The sequence below is a fragment of the Harpia harpyja genome, chromosome 7 (assembly GCF_026419915.1).
Source record: "Harpia harpyja isolate bHarHar1 chromosome 7, bHarHar1 primary haplotype, whole genome shotgun sequence".
NCBI lineage: Eukaryota > Metazoa > Chordata > Aves > Accipitriformes > Accipitridae > Harpia > Harpia harpyja.
In genome coordinates, this window is record NC_068946.1 from 28,378,625 (window position 1) to 28,405,467 (window position 26,843).

The following is a 26,843-nucleotide window of genomic DNA, read 5'->3' on the forward strand; positions in this document are numbered from 1 at the left end:
ATTTGGACTTCTTCAATTCTTTGTAACAGCAGTGTTAAAAAATTAATCGGAAAAAAACTATGAAAAGGAAATACACAGACAAGTACAAGCTGAAAAAGATGACTGGGGGCTGCTTTCAAGGGTGTCAAAGTCTTATGTTAAATTATCAAGTAGAGGCTGAATGAGAACAATAGACAATACTTTATCTCTACACTGACTCATGGATGGTGGCAAATGCTGTGTGGGGGTGGCTGCAGCAATGGAAGCAGAGTAACTGGCAATGCAGAGGTAAACCCATCTGGGCTGCCCCATGGTGGCAAAATATTGCTGCCCAGCTAGAGAACCTGGTTGTGAAAGCACATCACATAGATGTTCATGTACCTAAGAATCGGGCCACTGAAGAACTTCAAAACAACCAACAGGTTAGACAAGGCTGCCAAGATTGAAGTGGCTCAGGTAGATCTGGATTGGCAACAGTGAATTATTTATGGCTCATTGAGCCCATGACACCTCAGGCCATCAGGGAAGAGATGCAACATATAGATGGGCTTGTGATCAAGGGGTGGACCTGACCATGGATACTATCGCACAGGTTATCCATGAATGTGAAACATGTGCTGCAATCAAGCAAGCCACGCAGTTAAAACCTCTGTGGTATGGAGGATGATGGCTGAAATATAAATACGGGGTGGCCTAGCAGATTGACTACATCGCACTTCCACAAATCCATCAAGGCAAGCGCTATGTGCTTACAATGGTGGAAGCAACCACTGGATGGCTGGAAACATATCCCATGCGCCATGCCACTGCCTGGAACACTATCCTGGGCCTTGAAAACCAAGTCTTATGGCAACATGGCACCCCAGAAAGAATAGAGTCAGACAATGGGACTCATTTCCAAAACAACCTCATAGACACCTGGGCCAAAGAGCATGGCATTGAGTGGGTATATCACATCCCCTATGACCCACCAGCCTCCAGAAAAATCAAGCAATACAATGGATTGTTAAAGACTACATTGAGAGCAATGGGGGGTGGGACCTTCAGACACTGGGATACACATTTAGCAAAAGCCACCTGGTGAGTCAACACCAGAGGATCTGTCAATTGAGCTGGCCCTGCCCAGTCAGAACTTTTACGTGCTGTAGAAGGGGATAAAGTCCCTGTAGTGCACATAAAAAATATGCTGGGGAAAACAGTCTGGGTTACTCCCACCTCAGGCAAAGGCAAACCAATTCATGGGATTGCTTTTGCTCAAGTACCTGGGTGTACTCGGTGGGTGACGTGGAAGGATGGGGAAGTCTGATGTGTGCCTCATGGGGATCTGATTTTAGGTAAGAATAGTCATTAGATTAAATTGCATGATGTTGATTGCTATATCAGGCTGCCGCTGTATGTCATCATTATTATAATTGTTATATGCTATATCAATGGTATTACAGTAAGAATCACTTAGATTAATGAAGAATGAACTTTGATAAAATTGAGCAAAGGGCAGTGGTGATGGAACCAGGACTGACTTCAGTATGCAACAATCCAACACTACACACCATCCTCCTGCTGTGCCCCATGTCACCCGCTCACCGCATGACACCAAAGCCCAATCCTGTTCTGCCGACTGAGCGGAGTTTGCACCACCCCTCCTGCCCAGACAGACTGTTAAGACAGATGGAGACCAAAGTCATGGACTGAATGAACTCGACAGACACTTGATAGAGATGGCCCACAGACTACGGAATGGTATCTGTGTGTATATATCAAAAGATGAGAAAAATGGTGGTGATTAACTGGAAATGTATGGTGAAGTGTGGGATCTGGGCATGATGTGAATGGTACAGAATAAGGGGTGGATATTGTCTTGGTTTCAGTTCGGATAGAGTTAATTTTCTTCTTAGTAGCTGGTACACTATGTTTTTGGATTTAGTGTGAGAATAATCTTGATAACACACTGACAGTTTAGTTGTTGCTAAGTAGCGCTTATCCTAAGTTAAGGATTTTTCAGTTCCCCGTGCTCTGCCAGCAAGCAGGTATACAAGAGCCTGGGAGGGAGCATGGCCAGGACAGCTGACCCCAACTAGCCAAAGGGATATTCCATATCACAGAACATCATGCTCAGTATAGAAACTGGGGGGAATTGGCCAGGAGGGGTGGATCGCTGCTTGGGCATCGGTCAGTGGGTGGTGAGCAATTGCATTGTGCATCACTTTTTTTTTTTTTTAATTATATCCCTTTTCATCACTACTATTATTATTATATTTTATTATTATTATTGTTAGTATTACATTTTATTTTACTTTAGTTATTAAATCGTTCTTTTCTCAAGCCACGAGTTTTACTTTTTTTCCGATTCTCCTCCCCACCCCACTGGGCTGGGGAGGGGGAGTGAGCGAGCAGCTGCGTGGTGCCTAGCTCCTGGCTGGCCTTAAACCATGACAAGGCCACATGCAAGGAGGAGTGCAGTAGCCAGGCCAATCCTCCTTTTACCTAATGAAGGATCATTTCCAGGGCCTGAGCTGCAGCACATACAATATCAATACAATCGTTAGCAAAGGTGCCAGCAGTACAGATGTTTTCTCAGCAGCCAGAGTAGTCCCATATATTCATCTATTATGCTGTCTGGTCAACAAGAAGTATGATCACAGAACTAAGAGCAGAAATTAATATTCTGAAGCAACAAAAAATTAGAAACAATAACCACTAAGTATACTTCCATTTATTTCAGATACCCTTTCACTGATGAGAAGCAGCTACTGGCTTGACAGCAATTGCATAAACCAGAGAGCTAGGACTATAAACCTTAATCCCAATATGCACCATGCTCAAATTCTTTCTGGAATTTAACTACATGATATTAAGACAACACAATTTGCCTAACTGCCAAATATAAAAGTGACATAGCACCAACACTGACAATTGTCTTGATGCCAGCACTCATCTCCAGTACCTGTGTTACAAATTTGTGCTTTTGTTTTTGTTCACCAGCAGTAGACGATTCTCAGTAACAAATCTGTCACTTTTATTTCTTAGCTGTGGATCCTGAAAGTAATCCCCCAAAACGTACAAACTCATACCTACTACTGTGAACAATACAGAATGATAATTTGTAAACACTCCTGCTCAGACTTCCTTCAAAAGAATCAGTGTAAGGAAAAAACCCACAATTAGTGGCCTTCTAACATAAAAGCATTTTGCATTTAACTTTCTCAAGGTTTTACACAAAAGATTTTCTGCCCGATTTTTTGTTTTTCAAAATGCACATATTCTCGTCAGTCAATTCAGAACTCTTAGGTCAGAAGTTTATGCAAATGGCACATCCTGTCCAGATTTGGACAGAAGAAATTTTTCTCAGGGTCCAGGACATTTGATGTCTCCTGCAGCCCTTCAGGACGGTCTATTTTATATTACTTTCCTGGTTCCCTAGGCAAGCAGGTCCTGTGTGCTGCTGCTGTTCTTCCACTTTAATCCGTGACACCTGCACCAGACTCTTGCCCCTTCTGTATGTCAATACTATGGTTTTGTCTTTCCCAATACCATGAGGAAAGCAGTAAAGGGGGGTTGTTATCACAGGACATAAAAGCTCCCAGTGCTCATGCCTACCTTCACCAGAGCAGTCACAAATTGCTTTATAATGTTACCTTAATATGAACTTGGACTTCAGATAAAACTGAATTTGGTCACATTCAGATCAATTTTTAATGGGGATGGCTGATGGTAAGCCCTAGCACAAAGGCTATTATTCTGAAAAAAACCCCAACTTTCAAGGAAAAGGTGGCACAGTATTTTTGTCACAAAAAAATTATGTAATTTTTTGTTAGCTTCTTTCTCAGGAGCATCTTACCCATTTCACTTTAAGCTCCAAGATGTACATTAATTTCAGGCTAAGGACTTCATGCATTTATTAACACAAACTTGTAAAAAACCAGACAACAGGATCTATACATGTCCCTCAAGCCAATATATGAAAATAAACTAGGCATATGAGTCTGCTTTAATTTGAGTCAAGCACTCTAATCAATACCATTCTCATGTGTACTATCGCTCTTGTCTCTGACCCACCCGTGACACTGATGAAAAGGCTGCAGCCCCCCCCGGCTGTACCCAAGGCCTTGGCAGTGTTGGGAGCAGGAGTGGCTGTAGGAGGCAGGACACCGACACCTTCTCCACAGCACAGGCACAGGCTCCATAGCAGCACTGTGCTCAGCTCTAGGGTTCAAGAAACAAGCTGGATGAATTCCGGAGGACAGCAATCTAACAACCTTGTTTAACCTTGAAAAAACCAAAAAGAAAAAAAAAGGGGGGGAAAAAAGCCTAAAAGGGGACATAATAGTCTTCAAAACACTTCACAGTAGCATTTTCTCCCTTTTTCTTTGCAAGTGATTTTTGACATAAGAAATATCTCACTTAAATAGCAGGCAAGGAAATTTCGGTGAGTCTCAAAGAAAAACTTTGCCCTCAATATCTGGGGAAAAAAGACTCACTAGGTGGTCACTAGAACTGTCCCACTATAAACTTACTAAGATAATGATATTACATGTAGTTTTTCAGTATAGCTTAGTCCAATTTTAGATTCTGATACAAATAAATTGCTAAAAGCAGAGTAATAAAAAAAAGTAACAGAGTTGTTCAATGTTCTATTCTATCTCCCAACTTCCTTTAACATAACTATGCCATGCATTAGCTCTTCTAAGTAACCTACGAGATCACTGTCTGCATGCCTGGATGTGTTACCTACTGAACATTAAGATGTATTCAGCAGGACACCAGACAAGTACAGTAAATTTTTTGTCAGTATTTAATTTCCGCTGCTTTCCTTAGTATGTAATTTGGAATCCGTAACATTTAACTACCATTTTCCTTGCTATGATTCTGTGGGAAACAGATAACTTTATCATACAAAAACCTTAGTAAATTTAATTTAAGTTTAAAAAAACCAGCTGCTTTTACCTATTACTGAGGAACTCTCTGATCTTCCTTAAGTCCTTCACAAGCATTTCTTGTTCAACATAGTCCAATTATCCTAAAAATATTTCCTTTTCCTTATTTATATTCAGCCTTACCCTAAGATCCAGCAAAAGTTGATTTAAAAATAATGTTGAACTTTGTTTAATAGTACTATCAAAAATTTGTTACACATGAGGAGGGTGAATGACATTTCAACGATTTCACAGGGGTGGGTAACAGGAAAGGAGATGCACATCTACAAATCAATGATGAATTCATTATAAGATCAAGTAAACTCTGTCTTTATTCCCTTAAAATTTTCATTTGCTACTCATCCTATGGCATCTGATAGCAAATGCCTGGTAGTCAGTCTGTAACATCAAGACTCTTTGGTGCAAATACAAGATTGAAAACTTTTCTTTGTGGGAGAACGTGAAAGTGGCAGAAAGAAAGAAAAACAGAGGAGAAATAAAAAGGGATGAACAGAACATAGAAGCTTGATTTCACCCTATATTCACTAAATGGTTTCAAATTATTATCCTGATGATAGTGTCTTCCCAAGAAATGCCTTTTCACTGATGATCAAAAAGAGCTCCAGCCATCCTTAAGTTAACAGCTCATCAATTAACTGCTTCATTTGGGCAACTAATTTCATGAGTGATGGTCCTGGTTCCTACGATATGCAGGTATGACTATTAAATGCTGCTAGTGACTCACAGAGCTGGATTCCTACTGCCTCTATTTCCCTGACTTTGCTAAAACATTATCCCAAGACATCAATACTTCACAAAAGAGCAACAACCATCAGCTGAATTATGGTCTGGTAAAAGAATTCCTCTCCAATGCACTTAACCTTGAATTCTATTAGAAATACTTCTTACCTCAAGATCATCCTAGAATCTGAATTCACTCAAATACAGAATGAATGAAACGAGCTGCAACACAAATATGTTTCTAGCCGAGGAAAAACTTAGCGTTTAATGTTATAAAATTCCCAGTCAACAATCACATTGTGTATTTTCCATGACAAATGTATCACACCTCAGCACTTCAGGAATTAAATGATAGTGTATCACTTACGTTATTCCCTACTGCAGACATAGATAAGTAACTCAATGGTACTATGATAAATGAGAAATCTTCATATAAATCAAAGTCCAGATAGCCAAGTGATGAGACCTCAAGATGGCTAGAGATTTGAGATGGCCTGGCCTGTACTCTTCCTTTAACATGGGTACACTGAAGACAGCAAAAGGGATTTTAAACTCTTAAGTATTAATAAAATATACTATACAGCAAAACAGGTTTAAGTTAAGAAAAAAAAAAGACTTGAAAAAAAATTCATCTCCATTGCTCATTTTGTCCTTGCTGGGCAGGTCCTTCCTTCAGCTTTGCTAAATCTTAGCCTGTCAGCTTTCAATGGCTTCCTCAGCTGCAACAAGCTCTCAACAGTCCCCTCTAGATATGCACATCTCCCTTCCCAGTCCCCTCTGCAACGTGGTGATGTTTGTTCCCTACTATTTCTAGGAGTCTGCCAGCCTCAGCTTCTGCTGCAAAGCTCCCTCCTGGTCACACCGTCCAGTGTTCTAGATAGTTCCTGAGCGTTCTCAACTGCTTGGGGAAGACAACGAACTCCTCTCTTTCTCCAGGCGGTTTCTCCTGGACCAGAATGCAGCAGTCAGAAGTCATCTAAGGGCAATCTTTCCACTTGCTGTCCAGGCTCAGCTGTTAAACAGAATGGAGCAACCAACCAAACAGGTACCATCTCTCACAAAGGAATTCAGGACAGGAATGTTTTAATCTACCAAGATACCTGCATGGAACTTCAGTAAAAGCAATTCTGACGTTTACTGAAACACCACAAACCAGACAAAAAAGTTCAGAAGAGTTTATATGAAGGTGAGAGAAGATTTGAGAGCAGAAAGCCCTAATATGTACTGAATAACATTCAGCAATGCAGATTGAAAACCTTTATCTAAGAGTCTCAGGATACATTTGATTAATTCATGTTCTGCCAATGATTTTATTTAATTTTTAGAAGCACATCTATACCTCAGGTCTCTGATTTCTTAATTAAAAGGCTATAATAAAGGATTCTTAAAACCTAAAATTTCACTGGTATATAATATAAGAACACCAACAAATTCTCAGTATTTTAAAGAACAGATAGAATATACTTTTAGCCTTTTCTTATTCCCACAACACACAAAAACTGCTCAGTCACCAGTACAAACAGAATTGTAACCTTTGAGAAAGTACTCTGTATTGTATTCTACCCCTTTCTACTTAGTCCATGGTTATATCTACTCAATATTGTGTCAATCCTCTGTCTACCATGGGACAACACTTTCAATTAGTCCTTTTATTTAACGCCTGTTCTCATTGACCACGGCACTTTTGATCTGTGGATTTATGATAATCTAATGCATATCTCTCACTGGAAAGGTTGCCTTATTTATCCCTATTGTTCTTTAGCCAAAAGAGAAGCTTACAAAAAAAATTAGCTCCCACTTAAGGCAGGAAGGAAACAGCATTTGTTTAACACAACAAGAGACCTTTCAGTACCTGTCTGGTGCCCTTGACCAACATGCTATTATGGTCTCTCAATATGCTGGCTGCCCCTTGCCTGGCTGCTCACTTCTGATAAGAGATGCCAACTCCCTGGAGTGCCATTCAGAGCCGAGAGCAAAAGGCAAGGGACCCAGGAGGGTTATTTTCAAAGGCTTATGAAAGAAATAAGACATTTACATGCTTCTGCAATTATTTTCTGAAAAAAAACCTGTAAAAGTTAAAGAGCAGCATTTGAATTGTGGCACCACATAACTGTTACTGGCAGAAAATCTTGAAAAGAAGATACCTCCTTATTTGCACTATTCTCTATGTTCTTTCCAAGATCTTAGCCATAATTAAGAAATACTTTGCTGACACCTCAGTCATTCACTCACTACAAAATCTGCACTGTATTTTGCAATAGATATATAGCAACACTCTTGAAAATGATACTCAAAGGTAATGCACTGCTGTAATCTTGTCACAATCTAGTAAATAACTGAAGTCATTGCTGCATGTATTCATCTTTAGCATTTTTGACAGATGCTTTCATATCGGCTTCTTTAAAATCATCCGTATTCCGTACTGCAATAAAAACTAAATGGTCACTAATGGCAAACCCTGTTAAGACAAAAAAATCAATAGCAAATCCATGGAGATATATTACACTGTACTTAGATACTTTTTACATTAACACAGTACACTACAAATTTGTGTCGTATTAGATAGAATGAATGGTTCTTGTTTGAATTATGTAGACTGTCTGTAATTATAGCTTTGAAAACTGACAAAACGAGATTCAGCTCTTCATCCAAGGCAGATACACTGCATTTCACAGTTTATTACTTGATGTCACAGGACGCTTCAAAAATGGGAGGCTCTCCAGTTTGTTTGACATGCCTATTCGAGATCCCAAGTTTTACCCAAGGAAATGGTTTGTCCTTGCAAAAGAATTTTGTAATTTGGTGTTGCATTGCTCTTCAACTTTTAAAAATGCAGTCTCACTTAACCTTTTAAGTTACATAACTGTAGGAAACAGAGGGAGAAAAATTAACTAGTTCAGTCCTCAATCAAGGTATGCCCCACTGTGAAAACACCCATTTTCATCCCATGTATGGGGTTAATCATGTGCTTAAGCACCCTACCGAGCTGGAGCCTTATGCAGTTAATATACCTTGCCACTTAGATCCTAAAATCTCATCACTCATGAAGATGGAAGACTGCATGGTATTTTCAGGGTAAATTTAGGATTGCTGTTACTGTATACTTTCAGAATATATTCTGGGCAAACAGGTCACAACACTGTGATGTACAAATCCAACTATTTACTTGATTTACTGGTTACTGTTTTAAAGGGATAGTAAACAAAGCAATAAGCAGTGTATAATTCTTGTACATCCAATTCAAACACCACATGCACATTTTTTACATTAAGTCAGCCTAGGAAAACTTTTTTCATGGATTCTAAGGCAGAGAGACTTTTAAAAAATTTCATATGGTATATGGAAATCTGGTGACCCTTGTAAATGGCAAGGTACTATAGTTGCCAGTAAGATTTAAGAATTGCCCAAATACTTTGGTTTTATTAAAAGCAAATACTGTAAATCTGGGTAAATGCATCTAAAATGTATTAAGACTCAATTTCTGTTAAAAGCCAGATTTTATATGCCTCTATTCTGATGTATACATGCTTCTGATTTCATTTCCCAATGGTCTGAGGTAGGGTTCCTCAACTTAGAGCTGAGTTTGGGGCAGTAAACCTGAAAGCAAATACAGTATCTCATGGTATGAGTAAAATTATGCTCTTCTCTCCTTACTTGACCCCACTCTAACTTTTTTTTTACCAACAGGCAGAGCACCATCAGAGGTTCTTGCAGACAACGAGTGCTATGACCAGAGCTTTCAGACCACCCTTTTAAGATTCCTTGTATTTGCTGGAAAATAGTAAGAGTGGGATCTGAAAGACAAATCATTGCTGGATCACAACACTTTGACAGGTTTGACAGCAAAAGCAATGGTAGACCGGATGCAATAAAGTCTCCGCAGCCTCAAAAAGGTTGACTACCACTATCACATGGAAAAGCACAATAAATGTTTGCTGCGTTGGTAGCTATATTGGCACTTCACAGCATATGAGAGCTCATTCTGCCATTGCAAAATTGTTGGATCCAGTTTAAATTAAAAAACCCAACCACTTTTTAAAGATACATGAATTATTCATTCAATTTATTCCCCTTTGGTAAGTTAGGGAGTCCCACCAAAACCCGGGATAAATAAAGGGATACTTTTGCCACACCTTCTATTCACTGTGACAGGAAAGACTGTCACATTCCTTCTAAACAGTGATCTCTTACTGACTTTTATAACGAGCACAGTAACTAATCAACAAACCTCAGTGCATAGTTTCCAGTACTCTAAGCTATAATGAACTAGTAACCATCTTCTGAAATACATAATGAAAGCTGAAAACCTTTGAGGGGCTACAGTACACAATGTTTTCACTCTAAAAAGATACATTTGTGTAGACACAACCTACACTCATCTCTCAACTATTCTAGATAAAGGGAAACTATAGGCCCCAAATTAAACACATTCCTTCAAAAGTTCTTGGAAAAAAACCTGGACTTTTAAAAATCTGCATAAAGTTATTCAAAATGAAAGGCACCATGCGTATTCACAATATCCTTCTCTTTATTATGCAGAACAATTCAAGAACTGAATCTTGTGTATGTTATTAAAATCCAACATATGTATAATGACTTTTTTTTTTTTCTATCAGATTCTTCTCCCTTTGACTAGAGATAACACAACAGAGAATTGGTACTTGCTGGAATCACTTTCTGACTGAAATTATTTGACCATTTCTGCTTAATTGAGCACTAGAATCACTGGTTTGACCTACAAAAACAGGTGCAAAAATGGTTAAGTCTAGGTTGAAATTTCACCTATTATTTCCTGCACATGAAAAGGCAAGAAACCATTAAAAGGAAGTAATAGAAATGAAGCTTTGAATATTAAAACCAAAAAAGACAACACTTCAGGCAAACAAGTTCTCCTTCAGGCATAGAAGTTCAAGGTAGTGGAAGGAATTAACTAGGGGAAGACCGAAACATAAAAGTTAATCACATGGTACACAGAATGAAGAAAAAATGCTTAATTGAACTTGCCACTCATCCTGCTTCCTTCTATCCTGTATACTACATGTGTAAAAAAAGACTCAGAATTAAAGATCAGCTGGTACGTTATATACATTGTTGTTCATTTAGCTTTTGTTGTAAAAATGCTGGTTTGTTCCCTTTCCTCCTCCATTCTTCAGGAATCAGTGAATATGGCAAAAACCATAGAAATAGTGATTACAGTTGGAAGTGGTAAGTCAAAGCTATCTTTAAAACAACAACAACAAAAGCATATGCAAAACTTACACTATGTATGTGCTCTAACTTAAAGAAAAATGCATCAAAGTATTTTCAGTGCTATATTATTTCTGGCAATTGCAGAACAGGCACATTCCTCTGTTTATGTGTGTCATACCCACTATCCTGAAGGCTCATGAAAAATAACAAGAATAAAGAATTGCATAGGGTCATGGCACAGAATGGGTTACACCAAAGCTGTTCTCATGCAAGTAGCTTTGCTTGTTTCACCAATTCAGGGATAAAGAAAGAGAAGGGAGAGTAAGTGATCTTTATATCATTATTAAAAGAAATTGCACCTTCAGATCACACATTTTCCCTGGAGAAAAAACAAGATGCAACAAATACACATGATCAAAACATTGTATTTTCAAAACACAATAGAATCATAGCCACAGTTTGATGTATATTCCATTTACTTTGATAAGAGCTGGAAAATCCAAACCTGTTCAGTTAAGCCAGTTTCTCTCTGTAATATTCACCATCCTTTAGAAAACAGTGTTACACAGTTTAAAACCCAAATGCACCTTGAAGAATGCACTAATCACTGGCCACTCTGTAGACTGTGGTAATTAAGTGAATCAAGATCCTCCCCTGAGTTTTGCAATCAGCTCCTTACTCAGCTGCTACATTGTCAACAGCTGGCATGAATTACTGGGAACATTTGGCTAACTGGATAATAAGGAGGACAGCCTGTGGTTGGTCCAAATTCTACTTCACTGATCTGCTTCAATAAAAAAAAAAAACAAAAAACCAAAACTCATTGGAACCTCCTTTTTTTAAAGCAGTAACAACACTACAAAGAATGGATTTTCTATTTTATTCCCTCATTATGCGCAAACACTGTAACTGTACAACTCTCACATGTTGCATGGGCTAGTGTAACTGAAGTCCCAATTCCCTATAATTTAATAATGCCTGTTTGCAACACTGATTCATCCTCACCCATATCACATCTTTCTCCTGGCTGATGTGGTACAGGTTTGCAACTCTGAATATACTTTTGTACCTGCTAGTAATCCATCAGCATAGATCACAGTAACAAAACCCCCAAATTCTGCTCCCATCTAGCTTACTGAAGAGAAAATATTCATGAGGCAAAGCTTTCTCCAAACCACAGCTTTGTTACGAGGTAAACTCAAATTACATTATTACAGACCCATGCAACCAAATGCCACCCACTGTTACTTTGTTACATTATTTGCTTTGTGCCCCTGCAGCTATCAAATTCTCTCCAGAAATCCATGTAGGAATCCTGTTCTAGTGGAGCAACATGCTCAAAAGTGGGTTTGTGCATGGTCTCTAGTGGGTCCAACTTCCAGAGGCATCTTTGCCACAGGAAGCTGTGGGGACTGGACGCGTTTACCAGGCGGTCCTTCTCTTCCCTTCCACAGGTAACAGGGAATCTAAAGAAAACAGCTTCTCAGATTACAGTCCCTGGAGAACTGCTCAAATCAAGAACCAAGTCTGATAAAAAGCAGTTACCCTATTATTGCCAGGCATTAACAAAACCCCCAAGTATTTAGGTAAACTCTGCACGCATGTTACATAGTCAGAACATTCAGTTACAGCTGTCCTTGAAAAATATTGGATTATCCACTGCCTTTTCTTCCAAAACCAAACATTTAAAGTGCTGGCTTTTTTCTCCTCTTTGATCAAAACAGCATTGTATCTTTTGAGGTAGCAGAGGATTAGTCCAATGTAATATCATGGCTAAAGCTAAAAACAAAGAAAAAAGCTAAACCAATTTTAATTTATTTTTTTTTTAATCTTTGCTGAGACTGTTCTCAGCCATCCTATGAATTCTAACAAGCATCACGTTAATATCAACATCTGGTAGCTTAGTGTTATGGTAACCCACACTTTTGCTGTGAGCTACCAAACAGATGTTGCTGAAAGGCTTTTTAATTTAGAAGGGCTGGTTTCATAAAATTATCTAATGTATTTCAGTAACTCACATTTGTATTATATTGTACTTGACTGGGATAACAAGAAACACAGAACAGTATTAGAATTCACATATCATCACTGTTACAGTGAGGGCCATCACTTGTGCATCATTCTTTTGCAGAGAAAGCAATCTAAGCGAAGGTCAAGCCAGCAGGATAAATGTGGCTACTTTCTGGATTTCAATCATGCCAGTCATAAGTAAGTCACCTTTTGAAAGGTGGTTAATCCTTGCTGTAGGGGCTAGAATTTAATAGCGGGCAATTGTGGCAGGTAAAAGTTATAAATAGCTTTCAGATTCTTCCAGTCTTTTATACTCACACACTATTACAGTGATTTCCAAGACAATTTGTACTATGATAATAAAGAATAACGTGTAATGTTGGGGGAACAGGAGAGATAAAAGAAGAATACATACTTTTTTTAAAAGTACATTTTCCAACTAATGTGTTTTATAACTTAATCTGGAAGAAAAAAAAACTGTTGATGGGTAGCCTTTTCAAAAAAATAAGCTCTTATTTAGAAGAGCTTGTGGAAGAAAAGAAATCCTAAATACAATAGCTAATTCAGCACTTTCACACTCAGAAATTTCCCTCTGATCCACACAGACACCGACTCTACAGCTACGGGCTTACTAAACAGAGCATTACAATGACCAGCTTTGGTGCTTTGGGAATCACTGACAACAAATGCCCAATTACAGGGCTGAAAATATTCTGCCATTATACTCCTTAAAGATTACCCAATAAAAAAGGAAAATGAAAACAAGAATAGTTTCGTTAGCACACTTCACAATTGCTATACTACATGAAAAAGTGGGCACCAGTGGCACAAGAGGAAAGGCTCACATGAGAGAATCTGAACTCCCCTCCAGCTTCTTATCCTACCATAGGCAACGGGCACCCTTTCCTCAACAAGGTCCAGCTGGTAACAAGGAAACAAGAGGAAAACTGTCAGCAATGTTTTGTGAGGAAACATAATGGAGGATGCTAATGGTCTAAAGCAAAAGGAAAAGCAAGAAGGCGGATCTTAAGACTTAAGAATGGAGGCAGTTTATGTTTTTTAAAGGAGATAAAATGAGACAAAAGCAGGAAATGCTGTCCTTCCCTTATCCTGAGAACTTCTTAATGAAAGGTCAAGTATAGCCATCAATCAAGATAAGGAAGAGGCGACCAAAGAGATGACCTTCTTTGAAGGGAAACAGGTATCAGATAGCACTTTTACACTGATGTAGTCCTCCCTCTATGTGAGAGAAAAGAGAACACAGTTTCATGCCAGCGTTTAAAAAAAAAAAAAGTGAAAATCAAGCATTTAAGATAGAACAAAGTCAGACATGCAAGAGCCTATTAAGTCAAAGACTTGCAGCCAAGGAAAAGCTTGCTTCCAGAATTTGTGGGGAGTACAACAGAATTCTATTCCTCACCACTCCCTCAGTTTGGCACCTGGTTTAGGAGATGCATCTCCTGGGGGCAGCCACCCTCACTAGTTTGTTACTGATAAGCTGCAGGACTCATTACATGCTCTTTAAACTTCTGGTTTAAACTTTGTTGCTTTTCTGAAAGAGAATAATCCATTTTCAGTCATGCTTGACCTCACAGTTACTAAGTGAATTTACAATATTCCCCCCATGAGTTATGCTTACGATGTCATTTATGGGATGAAAAATCAGATTGCATGGAATTGCATCTAAAGTAGACTAAATCAAATATCCTTCAAAATCAAATGTAAGTATAAATACGTCTCGAACGCAAGCCTTATACAGTTACCCTTTGCTGGCTTTCTTAGCCAACAACAATTCATTTCTATTTCTTGGGCTAGTTTTAAAACATGGAATTGTTTCAATATCACTCTTCAGGAAAAAATAATGTTTACCAGCTCTCGAGGTAGAAAGGCCTCCTCCTGACGAGCCACAATCAGACAGACAGTTTCCCCTTGCTTTGTGCTCCTCAGCATAGCTACAAGCTCTTCCTGGGTCCTGCCAGTGATGTCCCGTCCATTCACCTACCAGACACAAAAGAACAGAGGATGTCACATCTGTGAGTATGACTGTCCTTTGTCATTTTCCCCTCAACTAACACAGGTGTCATTCAGGGACTGAGAGCAAAGAAGAATTAGCAACAGCTCCCACACTGTCTCCCCCCTCTGGCCCTGCACAAACCACTTAACCTTTTTTTCCCCTCATTTTCACCATCTGTTAAAGCAGCTCTGTAGTACTTACCCACCTTGCAGGGGGTTTGTGAGGCTTAATTAGCTTGTAAAGCACTTTGAAGATGAAAACGTACAGAAACAAGACCTAAGTATTAAAACTGTTTACCTTATTTCTACTTACTAACCTCAAAAAGCTCTTAACCCATTAGATAATGAGATTGTAAGTCACAAGATATCTGAAAATTTTAAACAGACCGATTTGAGCAAAATTGCCTTAAAATCAGCACTTGACCACCTTGATATTAATCAGAGATTTTTGGACATGGCTGAAGAGGCAAGACATGTTTTATTTCTAAACTGATACATTTATCTGCTTTAAGAACCAAGATGTTACCAGGTTCCCCTTGTTCAAACATCCCATGGATGCTTGTGAAAAGCACCTCTTTCCAAATTGCAGTGTAAAATACTTGTTGACAAACAGTACGAAAGCCATAAGACTTTTTTTATTTTAAACCAAGGTCAAGAATTGTAACTCCATACATCAGTAGTATGTATAAGGAAATAAAATATTCATGTCAAAACCAGCAATCAATACTCAGCAATGCAAATAGAATGGACGTTTATCCTAACCTCCAGGATTCTGTCTCCTGATTGCAAACGACCATCTTTTACTGCTGCACCTTTTGGTAAAATATTCTTCACAAAAATCGGACCAGGACCATGTACTGAAGAGTCTCTGGTAACCACAGTGAAACCAAGTCCTTCTGGACCTAGAAGGTCAGATAAAGAACTCCCAACATAAGTTTCAACAAGCAAATGATGATCATTAAAAGTAAGTAAACAATGTCAGCAACGTATGATAGACACTCAATTCAGGTTAGCTCTTAAAAAAAGAAAGCAAACAAAAAGCTGTAAACATGAGCCTGTTTTCTGCATGGTCTAGAGTGGAATTCTATCAATGTCAGAACACATGCTCAGATCTTCCTGCAACAGCTAGAGATGGAAATACTTTTGGATAGCCCACAACAATACAAAACAAGCAAGAACTCTCATTTTAAAGCATTTACCTTTTCTCTAGGTGGTTTTAGTATCAGCCTTTGCATTAATGTCAATAGTCTTTGAAACAAATCAGAGCAACCAGAATTGTTTATGAGCATAAATACAATTTAGCAGGGTTTACCGAAACTTGGTGAAAAGTGGAAAACGTCACATGATTTGAATGCAAAAACTGCTGGCAACATGCTGTTAAGAAAGGACAAAGTGATATTTCAAAGCTTCCATTAGTGAAGTTGTTTGCTGCTTGGAAATAAACAACCTCAAGTGTTATTAGACAAATGTTTTAACGATAATTAGGGAGTAAAATCAATATTAGCAGGTACTGCTTATAAGCCACACCAAAATCACCCAGGAATAGCAGGGTCCATAAAAATCTTTTTATATTGAGCAGGATTGCTACCCATGTGATAGTTTTCAGAGACATCATCATGTCAGTATCACATTCCTATCATTTCTAAAAATATAAATTACTGTTTCAAAATCAAAAACATTACATCTAAAATGGGGAAAATTCTGAAGTAGGTTTTGTTAACGCAAAGCTGAAGAGTTCAGAAGTAAAAATACATGATTTAAGTTAAGAAATAACAAAAATTAAGAAATGACAGCTTGATTACATTCATTATGTGTTAAAAGAATAGAGTTTTTAAAAGGGCCACTTCTAGCATAAAATTTAACTCTCAGCCAAATCAGAGACAGAAATTAAGCAGAAAATATAAATGCTAATTGGGATCTGCTTAAGCACATTTTACAACATGTGCATAAACCTGTTACTCCATGCAAAGACAGACATCTGCATGGAGCAGCAATTAAAGATATACACACAAAATTCAGCCTGCTGACAGCTGAATAAATAGAGATGGAAAGAAAAGGTTTGCAGAAAATAAAAAAGGGGAAAGACAGGTAAATCTGTGGTCAACCTCTTGGATAACATGAAACAGACGAGAATATATTTTTAAACATATCTTTAAAAGAATGTCGTAACAGTGCTGTAGTCAATTAGCAGATATGAATAAAAATAACAAAGGTCACCAGCAGACAGTTCAAATTTTTATTCTGTACTTGTGAAAAGGCTGAAGCATCTCTTAATATGCCATGTTGCTAATGAAACACCTTCCACATAATCAGTAACTGAGATGCTTTAAAAATCAGTAAATCTGGATAACATGCACCCAAAATTTACGACAAAGCTGACTGTTGAGAACGTTACTGTTAACATTCCTTCAGCTTTTGGAAGTTTTGGAACTTTTAAACCATAAATAACTTGCTTGTACTTTTGTACTTGTACTTACAGTTAATATCACTAGTTTAGTTAAAAGTTAAGGTATCACTATAGAGAACATGATACAGAATTAATCACATCATCTCCAAAGACTTACCTTTTTTCAGGTCTATCTTTATTTTCTTTGCATTTTTTTTAATGCCAAAGCCCATAAGGGGAGACAGTGAGGGAGAAGACAACTTTCTACCCAGACGTGGGAGGTTGGGGCTCTTAGCTTGTTGTAGTGTTGCCTGTACACCTGCCTCCAAGCTGCTTGCTCCAGAAAGAGTAACTGTTTTCAGAGCAGGTTTTGGATGAACAGGAGGTGGAACCTTTGTTTTTGGAACTCCTTCTTCGTTATCCAGAAAACAAAGAGGAGCAATAGCAGACTTCTCATATTGTTCTCGATTATATGGAGGAAGGACTTCTAAGATGACACTTTGAAATTTCATTGCCTGACGGAAGATATCCTGAGCCCTTTAAAAGAAAGGTACGTAAATTCACATAACAAACTTTGCCCAAATTTTCCGGTTTGAAGTTGTCTACAGAGAATGAGACAAAAATTTATTTTAAACGTGAAGAAATAACCTTACCTTCACATCTACAGGGCCCCTTTGCTAAAAAGTACACATGAAATAAGATTTCTAAACTACAGCATTTCCTTACATTTCAAGTAGGAACAGCACATCTGTCAGGAGTCCTAGGGTGCTATGAAAACATACCAGCCACAATAAACTAATGAACACAATTGTTCATGCGAAACATCAGGAAGGGAAGTTCTGATGGCAAAAGCTCATCAAAAGACTCCTGAAGTTATAGCTTGCTACCTTTTTCAAGTGTTTTTCTGTTACATATTTTGTTGGTGGCATAGAGGCACACTGAGCACTTAAAACCAATTGCTCTGGTGGATACATCTACTCTGAGCAAGCTAAAGACTCCATTTATTCCGTGTACAGCCTAACCGCCCCTCAGATTCCTTCATCACCCCTAATGCAACTGCTGGCTGATTCCACAGCAATAAGAAAGGATGAGGCTATGGGATATATGAACATCTTCAGAAGAAATATTGTGACTGCAAATGGTGCAACAGAAAAGGATGATGGTACGGGATATATAGACATCAGAAAAAATACTGGTGACAGAAAAGGTGCAACTATTTGTGTGTTTCTACATAAATGGATAAAAAAAGAGGTAGATACTACCCAAATCTTTCAAGCAGTAACCGCTTGCTAAGGTGGCTATGTGGACTTTACTTAATCAATGTCTTTATAGACGCGCTCAGTTGCAACACCAGAAACTGTGTTAGAGCATTTAATGAAACTACTCCCCTTGAACTGATAACATGGTAACAATACAGTGTTTGGGTTCCCATGCATTGCAAGACAATTAAGACAAGTTGGCCAGAGCAACTGTTCATAAAGCCTTCCCTACATTTTGAATAACCTGTAGATTTGGTCAATCAAGACATTTTATGACCTTAGATTCTAAAGGAACAAAGGAGACTTCTCTCTCTCCACGCATTCCTCTCCTACCTTCTGATGGAGTAAGTGGACTGATTTTCTTCCATACTGCAGAAGACAACTCAAGTACAAACAGAAGCAGTAGCTGAGGCATGTTTTGAGAATGAAAAATCAAGAACTACTGCTTAGCAAAATCGGGTCAAGAGGGGAAGTAATGGTCACATTAATATTTAAATAAATCATGGGGTCCTTTTGAGAACAATTTACGTATCTCCTACCTTTCTGTAGCACGTTTGTCAGCCAGGCAAAGTCAGTATTTCACTGAAGTCTTGGCTTTGGATTTACACTCAATTATGCAACAGGAGTCAATGCTGAAAGTACTTCCAAAATAAACAGCTTTTTACACCGATACAGAAAGGAAGCCACTGCAAACGTTAACATTTTGAATACTGTATTGGGTTTGTGTGACAGGGCTTTGGTAGGGGGGCAGGAGGCTACAGGGGTGGCTCCTGTGAGAAGCTGCTAGAAGCTTCTCCAGCTCCAAGTCAGACTCGCCACTGGCCCAGGCCAAGCCCATCAGTGACGGTGGTAGTGACTCTGGGAGAACAGATTTAAGAAGGGGAACCTGCAGTGGAGAGTGGAATGTGAGAGAAACACCTGTGCAGACACTGAGGTCAGTGAAGAAGGAGGGGGAGGAGATGCACCGGAGGAGGGGATGCCCCTGCAGCCCATGGTGAGACAGCAGGCTGTCCCCCGCCAGCCCACAGAGGGGAGCGGTGGAGCGGATGCCCACCTGCAGCCCAGGAAGGAGCCCACGCCAGAGCAGGGGGATGCCCCCCAAGATGGCCATGACTCCATAGGAAAGCCCGTGCTGGAGCAGTCTGTGCCTGAAGGACTGAAGCCTGCGGAAAGGACCCATGCTGGAGCAGTTCGTGAAGAACTGCAGCCCATGGGAAGGACCCACATTGGAGAAGTTCATGGAGGACTGTCTCCCGTGGGAGGGACCCCACGCTGGAGCCGGGGAAGAGTGAGGAGTCCTCCCCTGAGGAGGAAGCAGCGGCAGAGACAACGTGTGATGAACTGACCCCAACCCCCATTCCCCGTCCCCCTGCGCCGCTGTAGGGGAGGAGGTAGAGAGAACCGGGAATGGAGTTGAGCTGGGAAGGAGGGAGGGGTGGGGGGAAGGTGTTCTAGGGTTTGGTTTTACTTCTCAGTATCCTGTTTTGATTTGATTGGTAGTATATTGAATTGATTTTGGTTTTTCCCCAAGTCGAGTCTGTTTTTTGCCCGTGACCATAAGTGGTGAGTGATCCCTCCCTGTCCTTGTGTCGACCCATGAGCTTTTCATTATATTTTCTCTTCCTCATCCCACTGGGGGGGGAGGAGTGAGCAAGCGGGCGCGTCAGAAAGGGCGTGGCGCGGCAGTTTGCGCAGCAGTTCGCGCAGGCAGGGCATGCAGGTAGGGCGCAGCCCCCCCTGTTCCCAGCTCGAGCAGGCTGCTTAAGTGGTGGGTGTCGGCCCAGAGGGAGACCCAGGTATGGTTGCCACTCGGGGAAAAGCCATTGTTAGGAAAAATATGGCAACGCAGACAGAGGTCCCATATAAACATGCAGCTGTCCAGGTCTCTGGCTGCAGGGAGTGCCTGAGTCTATCAGAAACGATGGAGGTCAGCGGGGACACCTTTTGTGTGAGGTGTGACCAGGTGAGTGATTTGCTCAGCCTGGTGGTAGAGCTGAAGGAGGAAGTGGAAAGGTTGAGGAGTATCAGGGAGTGTGAGAGGGAGATAGATTGGTGGGCCCACACCCTACCATCCCTGAGGCAGAGGCAGCAGATGGAGGCTCCGCAAGAATCGGAGGTTCCCCTGCCCTCCTGCCACCAGGCAGGAGTGGACCTAAGAGATGGAGGGGAATGGATACAGGTCCCTGCTCGGGGAGGCAGGCGAATCCGCTCCCGGTCTCCCTCACCTTCCCAGTTGCCCCTACTCAACAGGTATGGGGCTCTGGAACTTGAGGACCAGGCCAGTGAAGATCAGGGTGTAGATGAAGCCCTATCTAGGGAGGTGCCTAAGCCCAGTCGGGCATCCCCACGCATTCTCACATCCTCTGAAAAAAGAAAAAGGAGGGTAATTGTTGTAGGCGACTCCCTCTTAAGGGGGACAGAGGGCCCGATATGCAGACCTGACCCATCCCACTGGGAAGTCTGCTGCCTCCCTGGGGCCCGGGTAAAAGACATTACCAGGAAACTCCCTGGTCTGGTTCGGACCTCTGATTATTACCCATTGCTAGTTCTGCAGGTTGGCAGTGATGAGATTGCAGAGAGGAATCCAAAGGCAATCAAAAGGGATTTCAGGGCACTGGGACGATTAGTAGAAAGATCGGGACCACAGGTAGTGTTTTCCTCAATCCCTTCAGTGGCAGGGAAATACACTGAAAGGAACAGGAAAACACACCTGGTCAATACGTGGCTCAGAGGCTGGTGCCATAGGTGGAATTTTGGGTTTTTTGATCATGGGGAGGCTTACACAGCACCGGGCTTGCTAGCGACAGATGGTGTCCAGCTGTCTCAAAGGGGTAAGAGAATCCTTGCTCATGAGATGGCAGGGCTCATAGAAAGGGCTTTAAACTAGGTTCGAAGGGGGTAAGGGATAAAACTAGGTGCACCAGAGATGAGCCTGGGGGCAGTGTGCCGATGTTAGGGGTGGATTCGATGACCCAGCTCAAATGCATCTATGCCAACGCACGCAGCATGGGCGATAAACAGGAGGAGCTGGAAGCCATTGTGCAGCAGGATAGATATGACTTAGTCGCCATCACGGAAACATGGTGGGATGACTCCCATGACTGGAGTGCTGCAATGGATGGCTACAAGCTCTTCAGAAGGGACAGGCAAGGTAGAAGAGGTGGTGGGGTGGCTCTTTATGTTAGGGAATGTTTTGACTGTTCAGAACTACACGATTCTGATGACAAGGTGGAGTGCTTATGGGTGAGGATGAGAGGGAAAACCAATAAGACAGATATTGTGCTGGGAGTCTGTTATAGACCGCCTGACCAGGTTGAAGAGACGGATGAATCGTTCTGCAAGCGGCTGGCAGTAGTCTCAGAATCGTGTGCCCTTGTCCTTGTGGGGGACTTTAACTTTCCAGACATCTGCTGGAAATACAACACAGCAGTGAGTAAACAATCTAGGAGGTTCCTGGAGTGTGTGGAAGATAACTTCTTGACACAGCTGGTGGGTGAGCCAACCAGGGGAGGAGCCTTGCTAGATCTGTTGTTTACGAACAGCGAAGGACTGGTGGGAGGTGTGATGGTTGGAGGCCGTCTTGGGCTTAGTGACCATGAAATGGTAGAATTTTCAATTCTTGGTGAGGCAAAGAAGGTGGTCAGCAAAACCACCACTATGGACTTCCGGAGGGCTAACTCTGGCCTCTTCAAGGCACTGGTTGAGAGAGTCCCTTGGGAGACGGTCCTGAAGGGCAAAGGGGTCCAGGAGGGATGGACATTCTTTAAAAAGGAAATCTTAATGGCTCAGGACCAGGCTATTCCCATGTGCCGCAAGTCGAACCGCCGAGGAAAACGACCGGCCTGGCTGAATGGGGAGCTTTTGCTAGGACTTAAGAAAAAAAAGGAGAGTTTATCATCTCTGGAGGAAAGGGCGGGCAACTTGGGAGGAGTACAGGGATCTTGTTAGATCATACAGAGAGAAAATTAGAAAGGCGAAAGCTCAGCTAGAACTAAATCTGGCCACTATCGTAAGGGACAACAAAAAATGTTTTTACAAATATGTTAACAGTAACAAGAATCCCAAGGAGAATATCTATCCTTTAATGGATACAGAAGGGAACGTAGCAACCAGTGATGAGGAAAAGGCCGAGGTACTTAATGCCTTCTTTGCCTCAGTCTTTAATAGTGAGTCCAGTCATCCTCAGGGTACTCCACCCCCTGAGCTGGAAGGTAAGGATGAAGAGCATAACATACCCCCCTTAATCCAGCAGGAATTAGTCAGGGACCTGCTATGCCATCTGGACACTCACAAATCTATGGGACCTGATGGGATCCATCCAAGAGTACTGAGGGAACTGGCAGAGGTCCTTGCCAAGCCACTCTCTATCATCTATCAGCGCTCCTGGTCAACAGGGGAGGTCCCAGAGGACTGGAGGCTTGCCAATGTGACTCCCATTTATAAGAAGGGTCGGAGGGAGGATCCAGGGAACTACAGGCCTGTCAGCCTGACCTCGGTACCAGGGAAGATTATGGAACGGTTTGTTTTGAAAGCACTCACATGGCAACTCCAGGATAAGAGGGGGATCAGGCCCAGTCAGCATGGGTTTACGAAAGGCAGGTCCTGCTTGACCAACCTGATCTCCTTCTATGACCAAGTGACCCGCCTCGTGGATGAGGGAAAGGCTGTCGATGTTATTTTCCCAGACTTCAGCAAGGCCTTTGACACTGTCTCTCATGGCATACTCCTTGAGAAGCTGGCGTCTTGTGGCCTGGATAAGTGCACTATTCACTGGGTGAAAAACTGGCTGGATGGCCGAGCCCAGAGGGTCGTGGTGAATGGGGTGAAATCCAGATGGCGGCGGGTCACAAGTGGTGTTCCCCAGGGCTCGGTGTTGGGCCCTGTTCTGTTTAATATCTTTATTGATGATTTGGATGAGGGGATTGAGGGCACCCTCAGCAAGTTTGCAGACGACACCAAGTTGGGAGGCAGGGTCGATCTGCTTGAGGGTAGGGAGGCTCTACAAAGAGATCTGGACAGGCTGGATCGATGGGCTGAGGCCAATCGTATGAAGTTTAACAAGGCCAAGTGCCGGGTCCTGCACTTCGGTCACGGCAACCCCATGCAGCGCTACAGGCTTGGGGAAGAGTGGCTGGAAAGCTGCCCGGCAGAGAAAGACCTGGGGGTGCTGGCTGACAGCCGGCTGAATATGAGCCAGCAGTGTGCCCAGGTGGCCAAGAAGGCCAATCGCATCCTAGCCTGTATCAGGAACAGTGTGGCCAGCAGGAACAGGGAGGTGGTTGTTCCCCTGTACTCGGCACTGGTGAGGCCACACCTCGAGTACTGTGTTCAGTTTTGGGCCCCTCACTACAGGAAAGACATTGAGCTGCTAGAGCGTGTCCAGAGGAGAGCAACCAAGTTGGTGAGGGGCCTTGAGCACAAGTCTTATGAGGAGCGGCTGAGGGATCTGGGATTGTTCAGTCTAGAAAAGAGGAGGCTGAGGGGAGACCTTATTGCTCTCTACAACTACTGAAAGGGGGTTGTAGTGAGGTGGGTGTTGGTCTCTTCTGTCAGGTGCCTGGAGATAGGACAAGAGGAAATGACCTCAAGTTGAGGCAAGGGAGATTTAGGTTAGATATTAGGAAAAAGTTTTTTACTGAGAGGGTTGTCAAACATTGGAATGGGCTGCCCAGGGAAGTGGTTGATTCACCATCCCTGGAGGTATTCAAAAAGCGAGTGGACAGGGCACTCCATGGACAGGGCATGGTTTAGGGGGCATGGTTAATGGTTGGACTCGATGATCTTGAAGGTCTTTTCCAACCGAAATGATTCTATGATTCTATGATTCTAAGCAGCCTCCTGGTGCTTTGTTGCCAGCTGGGCTTAAACCACAACAAATACAAACATACTGCTTTCCCAGATCAACAGAGCTGCACAGTACCTCCACCTTGCAGCTCTAGGTAGTGGAAGGGAGGAGCTGTTTTGAGGGGGGGTTTGCAGCATGAAGACGCTGAAGTCAGGGGGCAGTCCCATTGGATACTGCTGTGGGAAGGAACCATCTTGCCTACACTGAGTGTAGGCGACCAAGAGTCAGAATAACCACATTCGTTGACAGGAGTCACTGCCAGAAGAGAAACCTCAAACTTGGAAAAGAAAGGTAGCAGGGAGAGTATTGTAGGAAGGTATTCTTCCAGCACCACCCTCAAGGGTTAGGTTTCAGAACTATAACAGCACTGTCCCAGTGTGTCTGCAGGGGTTATAGATTACCGGCTCACCTATAGCCTGTGAAGGTTTTCATGGACAGACCTTACCCTAATCATAGAAACCATGGCATGCATAAGAATGTAAAGTCTTAACCGTGTTTCTTTCACACTCTGTCTTTGTCCTTGCCAGTAGTCACTTGGTCATATGTTAGAAGGTTATTTAGTAACTCAGTTTCGGGAGATGAGTATTTTAAATACATGAAAGAGAAAATATAAGATCGCCTTCAAACAAAAAATTGTGGAAATAACGCAAGACATCCTGTGGGAAAGCCTAAATGCAGTCTTCAGGGGCAAAATAACTGGCTGTACTTCAAAGACAAAAAATAATGGATGGAGAAATTTACATTTCTTGAGACCCCAAATGCATACTTTAAAGAAATAAGGGAGTCAATTAAAAGAGGTGCTAGAAACTCTGCAACACAACAGAATGTAATTGAATAGATTTAACAGCAAATGGAAAAGCAGACCAACGGTCCCAATATATAAAACTATTATAAACATGGGAATACAGAAAGTAGGCTGCTGCTATTACAGCTGCAGAAGCAGCAATCATCAGGAGCAATACTAGAAAGTCTCTGCTGAAAATGGAAAGAGAGTATATAACAGCCTCTGCTAAGTGTTAAAACAGCTTTTACAAGGGTTATGAAGAAATGTCAATTTGAAACTAGCAAACAGATTATCCTCTCAAAGGAGAACGTGACGACAATTTCTGGGTCAACAGTCATTGGGACAATACTTCATCACATCCATTACAGTTACAGCATTTCTGTAACTTGGACTTCTGTCAGGTTAGTACAGTTATGTCATGCCAGATGAAAACTAAAAGGCATATTCACTGAGATTAGTTTCAACCTGGAAAGCTGCTTTCTTTAGCCGTTCTCAACAGCCAGGGAAAAGAGATGATACAGAAGGCTATTCTGGAAGGCAGTTCAGAAGAACAATGTAACAGAACATGGGACCAGGATAGAGCTTGTCCAGATTACTCCCCCCAGTGCCCAAATGCATGTGGAGCCCTCACTGCCCACAATTTTTCTGCTCAGATCCAATGCCACTGCAACCACACTACTTGGTATTATAACGCAAGGTGACTTAGACCAACTAAATTAGGCTCTGCTCTGAATCACCGTTTAGTCACTTCTCTCACTCTCCCCATGATATCTAACAAGACTGGCCTCTTTAAACTAACGATTTTCTCTGTAAATATCCCTTCCAACTCCCAAAACTTTACACAAACTTGAAGAAAGTGAAGTGTCCTGCATTTCTCATTTTGAAGGAAAGCCCGATGGAGAACTGGAAAGTTTACTGCAGTATTTCTAACTGTCCCAAAATCTAGTAACCTTACAGAAAAATACGCAGTCCTCCGCTCCACATACATCTCATGGGCTTAAAGCCTCTGGAGATCTAGTTACACCCTGAAGAGAACACAAAGGACACAACAAATTTGTGAAGAAAAGATCACAAACAATTTTGAAAAGAGAGGTTTTGATTCAGGCAAAATCTCATTTGAGAAGGATACATCTTCATTACGAAACTGCACGGGTGAGACAACGAACATTTTAATATGATACCAACACTTATGTTCCGACAAAGTTGGTATCTTCTGTAGGAACTTTCCATGGGTGGAAGAGAATGGCGTGTACTGTATCACAGCAGAATACATTTACCACCAAATATGCAGAAAGCAGTAACTCAAAAAGCAATCAGACGGCAAAAAGCAGTGTCTCAGAAACAAAGTAAAACCTACACTACAGAACTACACTAGTTTTATAAAGACCTATTTTGCAAATATTTATCCCTAACAGTGAAATTACGTATTTGATTTGGTCTAGAAACCTTGAACATTTGGCTTACTGTTTAGAAAGTTAAGCCTCAACTCCCTTGAGATCTCAGTAGGTTTTTGTTGTATTATAAACAATCACTCAGCTGTCTAAACATATGGATTATAAGTAAAAACAAATTACTATTTAAATTACTACAGCAAATATCTGTGAAATCTGAGAGGCTATTCTTTTGTGCAACAATGTCACATTATTTCACAGCCGATCAAAGCAACCTGTTACTTAAAGTAATTTGAGAAAGATAATAAATGTCAACAGATTTTTAATAAAAG

The 26,843-nt window shown here is 41.3% G+C and overlaps 1 protein-coding gene across 4 annotated transcripts in view; it reads right to left on the minus strand.

Moving 5' to 3' along the window:
• The window catches only part of PARD3B (par-3 family cell polarity regulator beta), a 447,999-nt gene that overhangs the window by 211,268 nt on the left and 209,888 nt on the right, over positions 1–26,843 (minus strand). For all 4 annotated transcript variants that reach the window (XM_052791531.1, XM_052791532.1, XM_052791533.1 and 1 more), the window contains exons 8-10: positions 17,411–17,769; positions 15,609–15,748; positions 14,703–14,831 (exon numbers count right to left, since the gene is read on the minus strand). In XM_052791531.1, the coding sequence (XP_052647491.1) occupies positions 14,703–14,831; positions 15,609–15,748; positions 17,411–17,769 (628 nt within the window). The remainder of the gene's footprint in view (positions 1–14,702; positions 14,832–15,608; positions 15,749–17,410; positions 17,770–26,843) is intronic.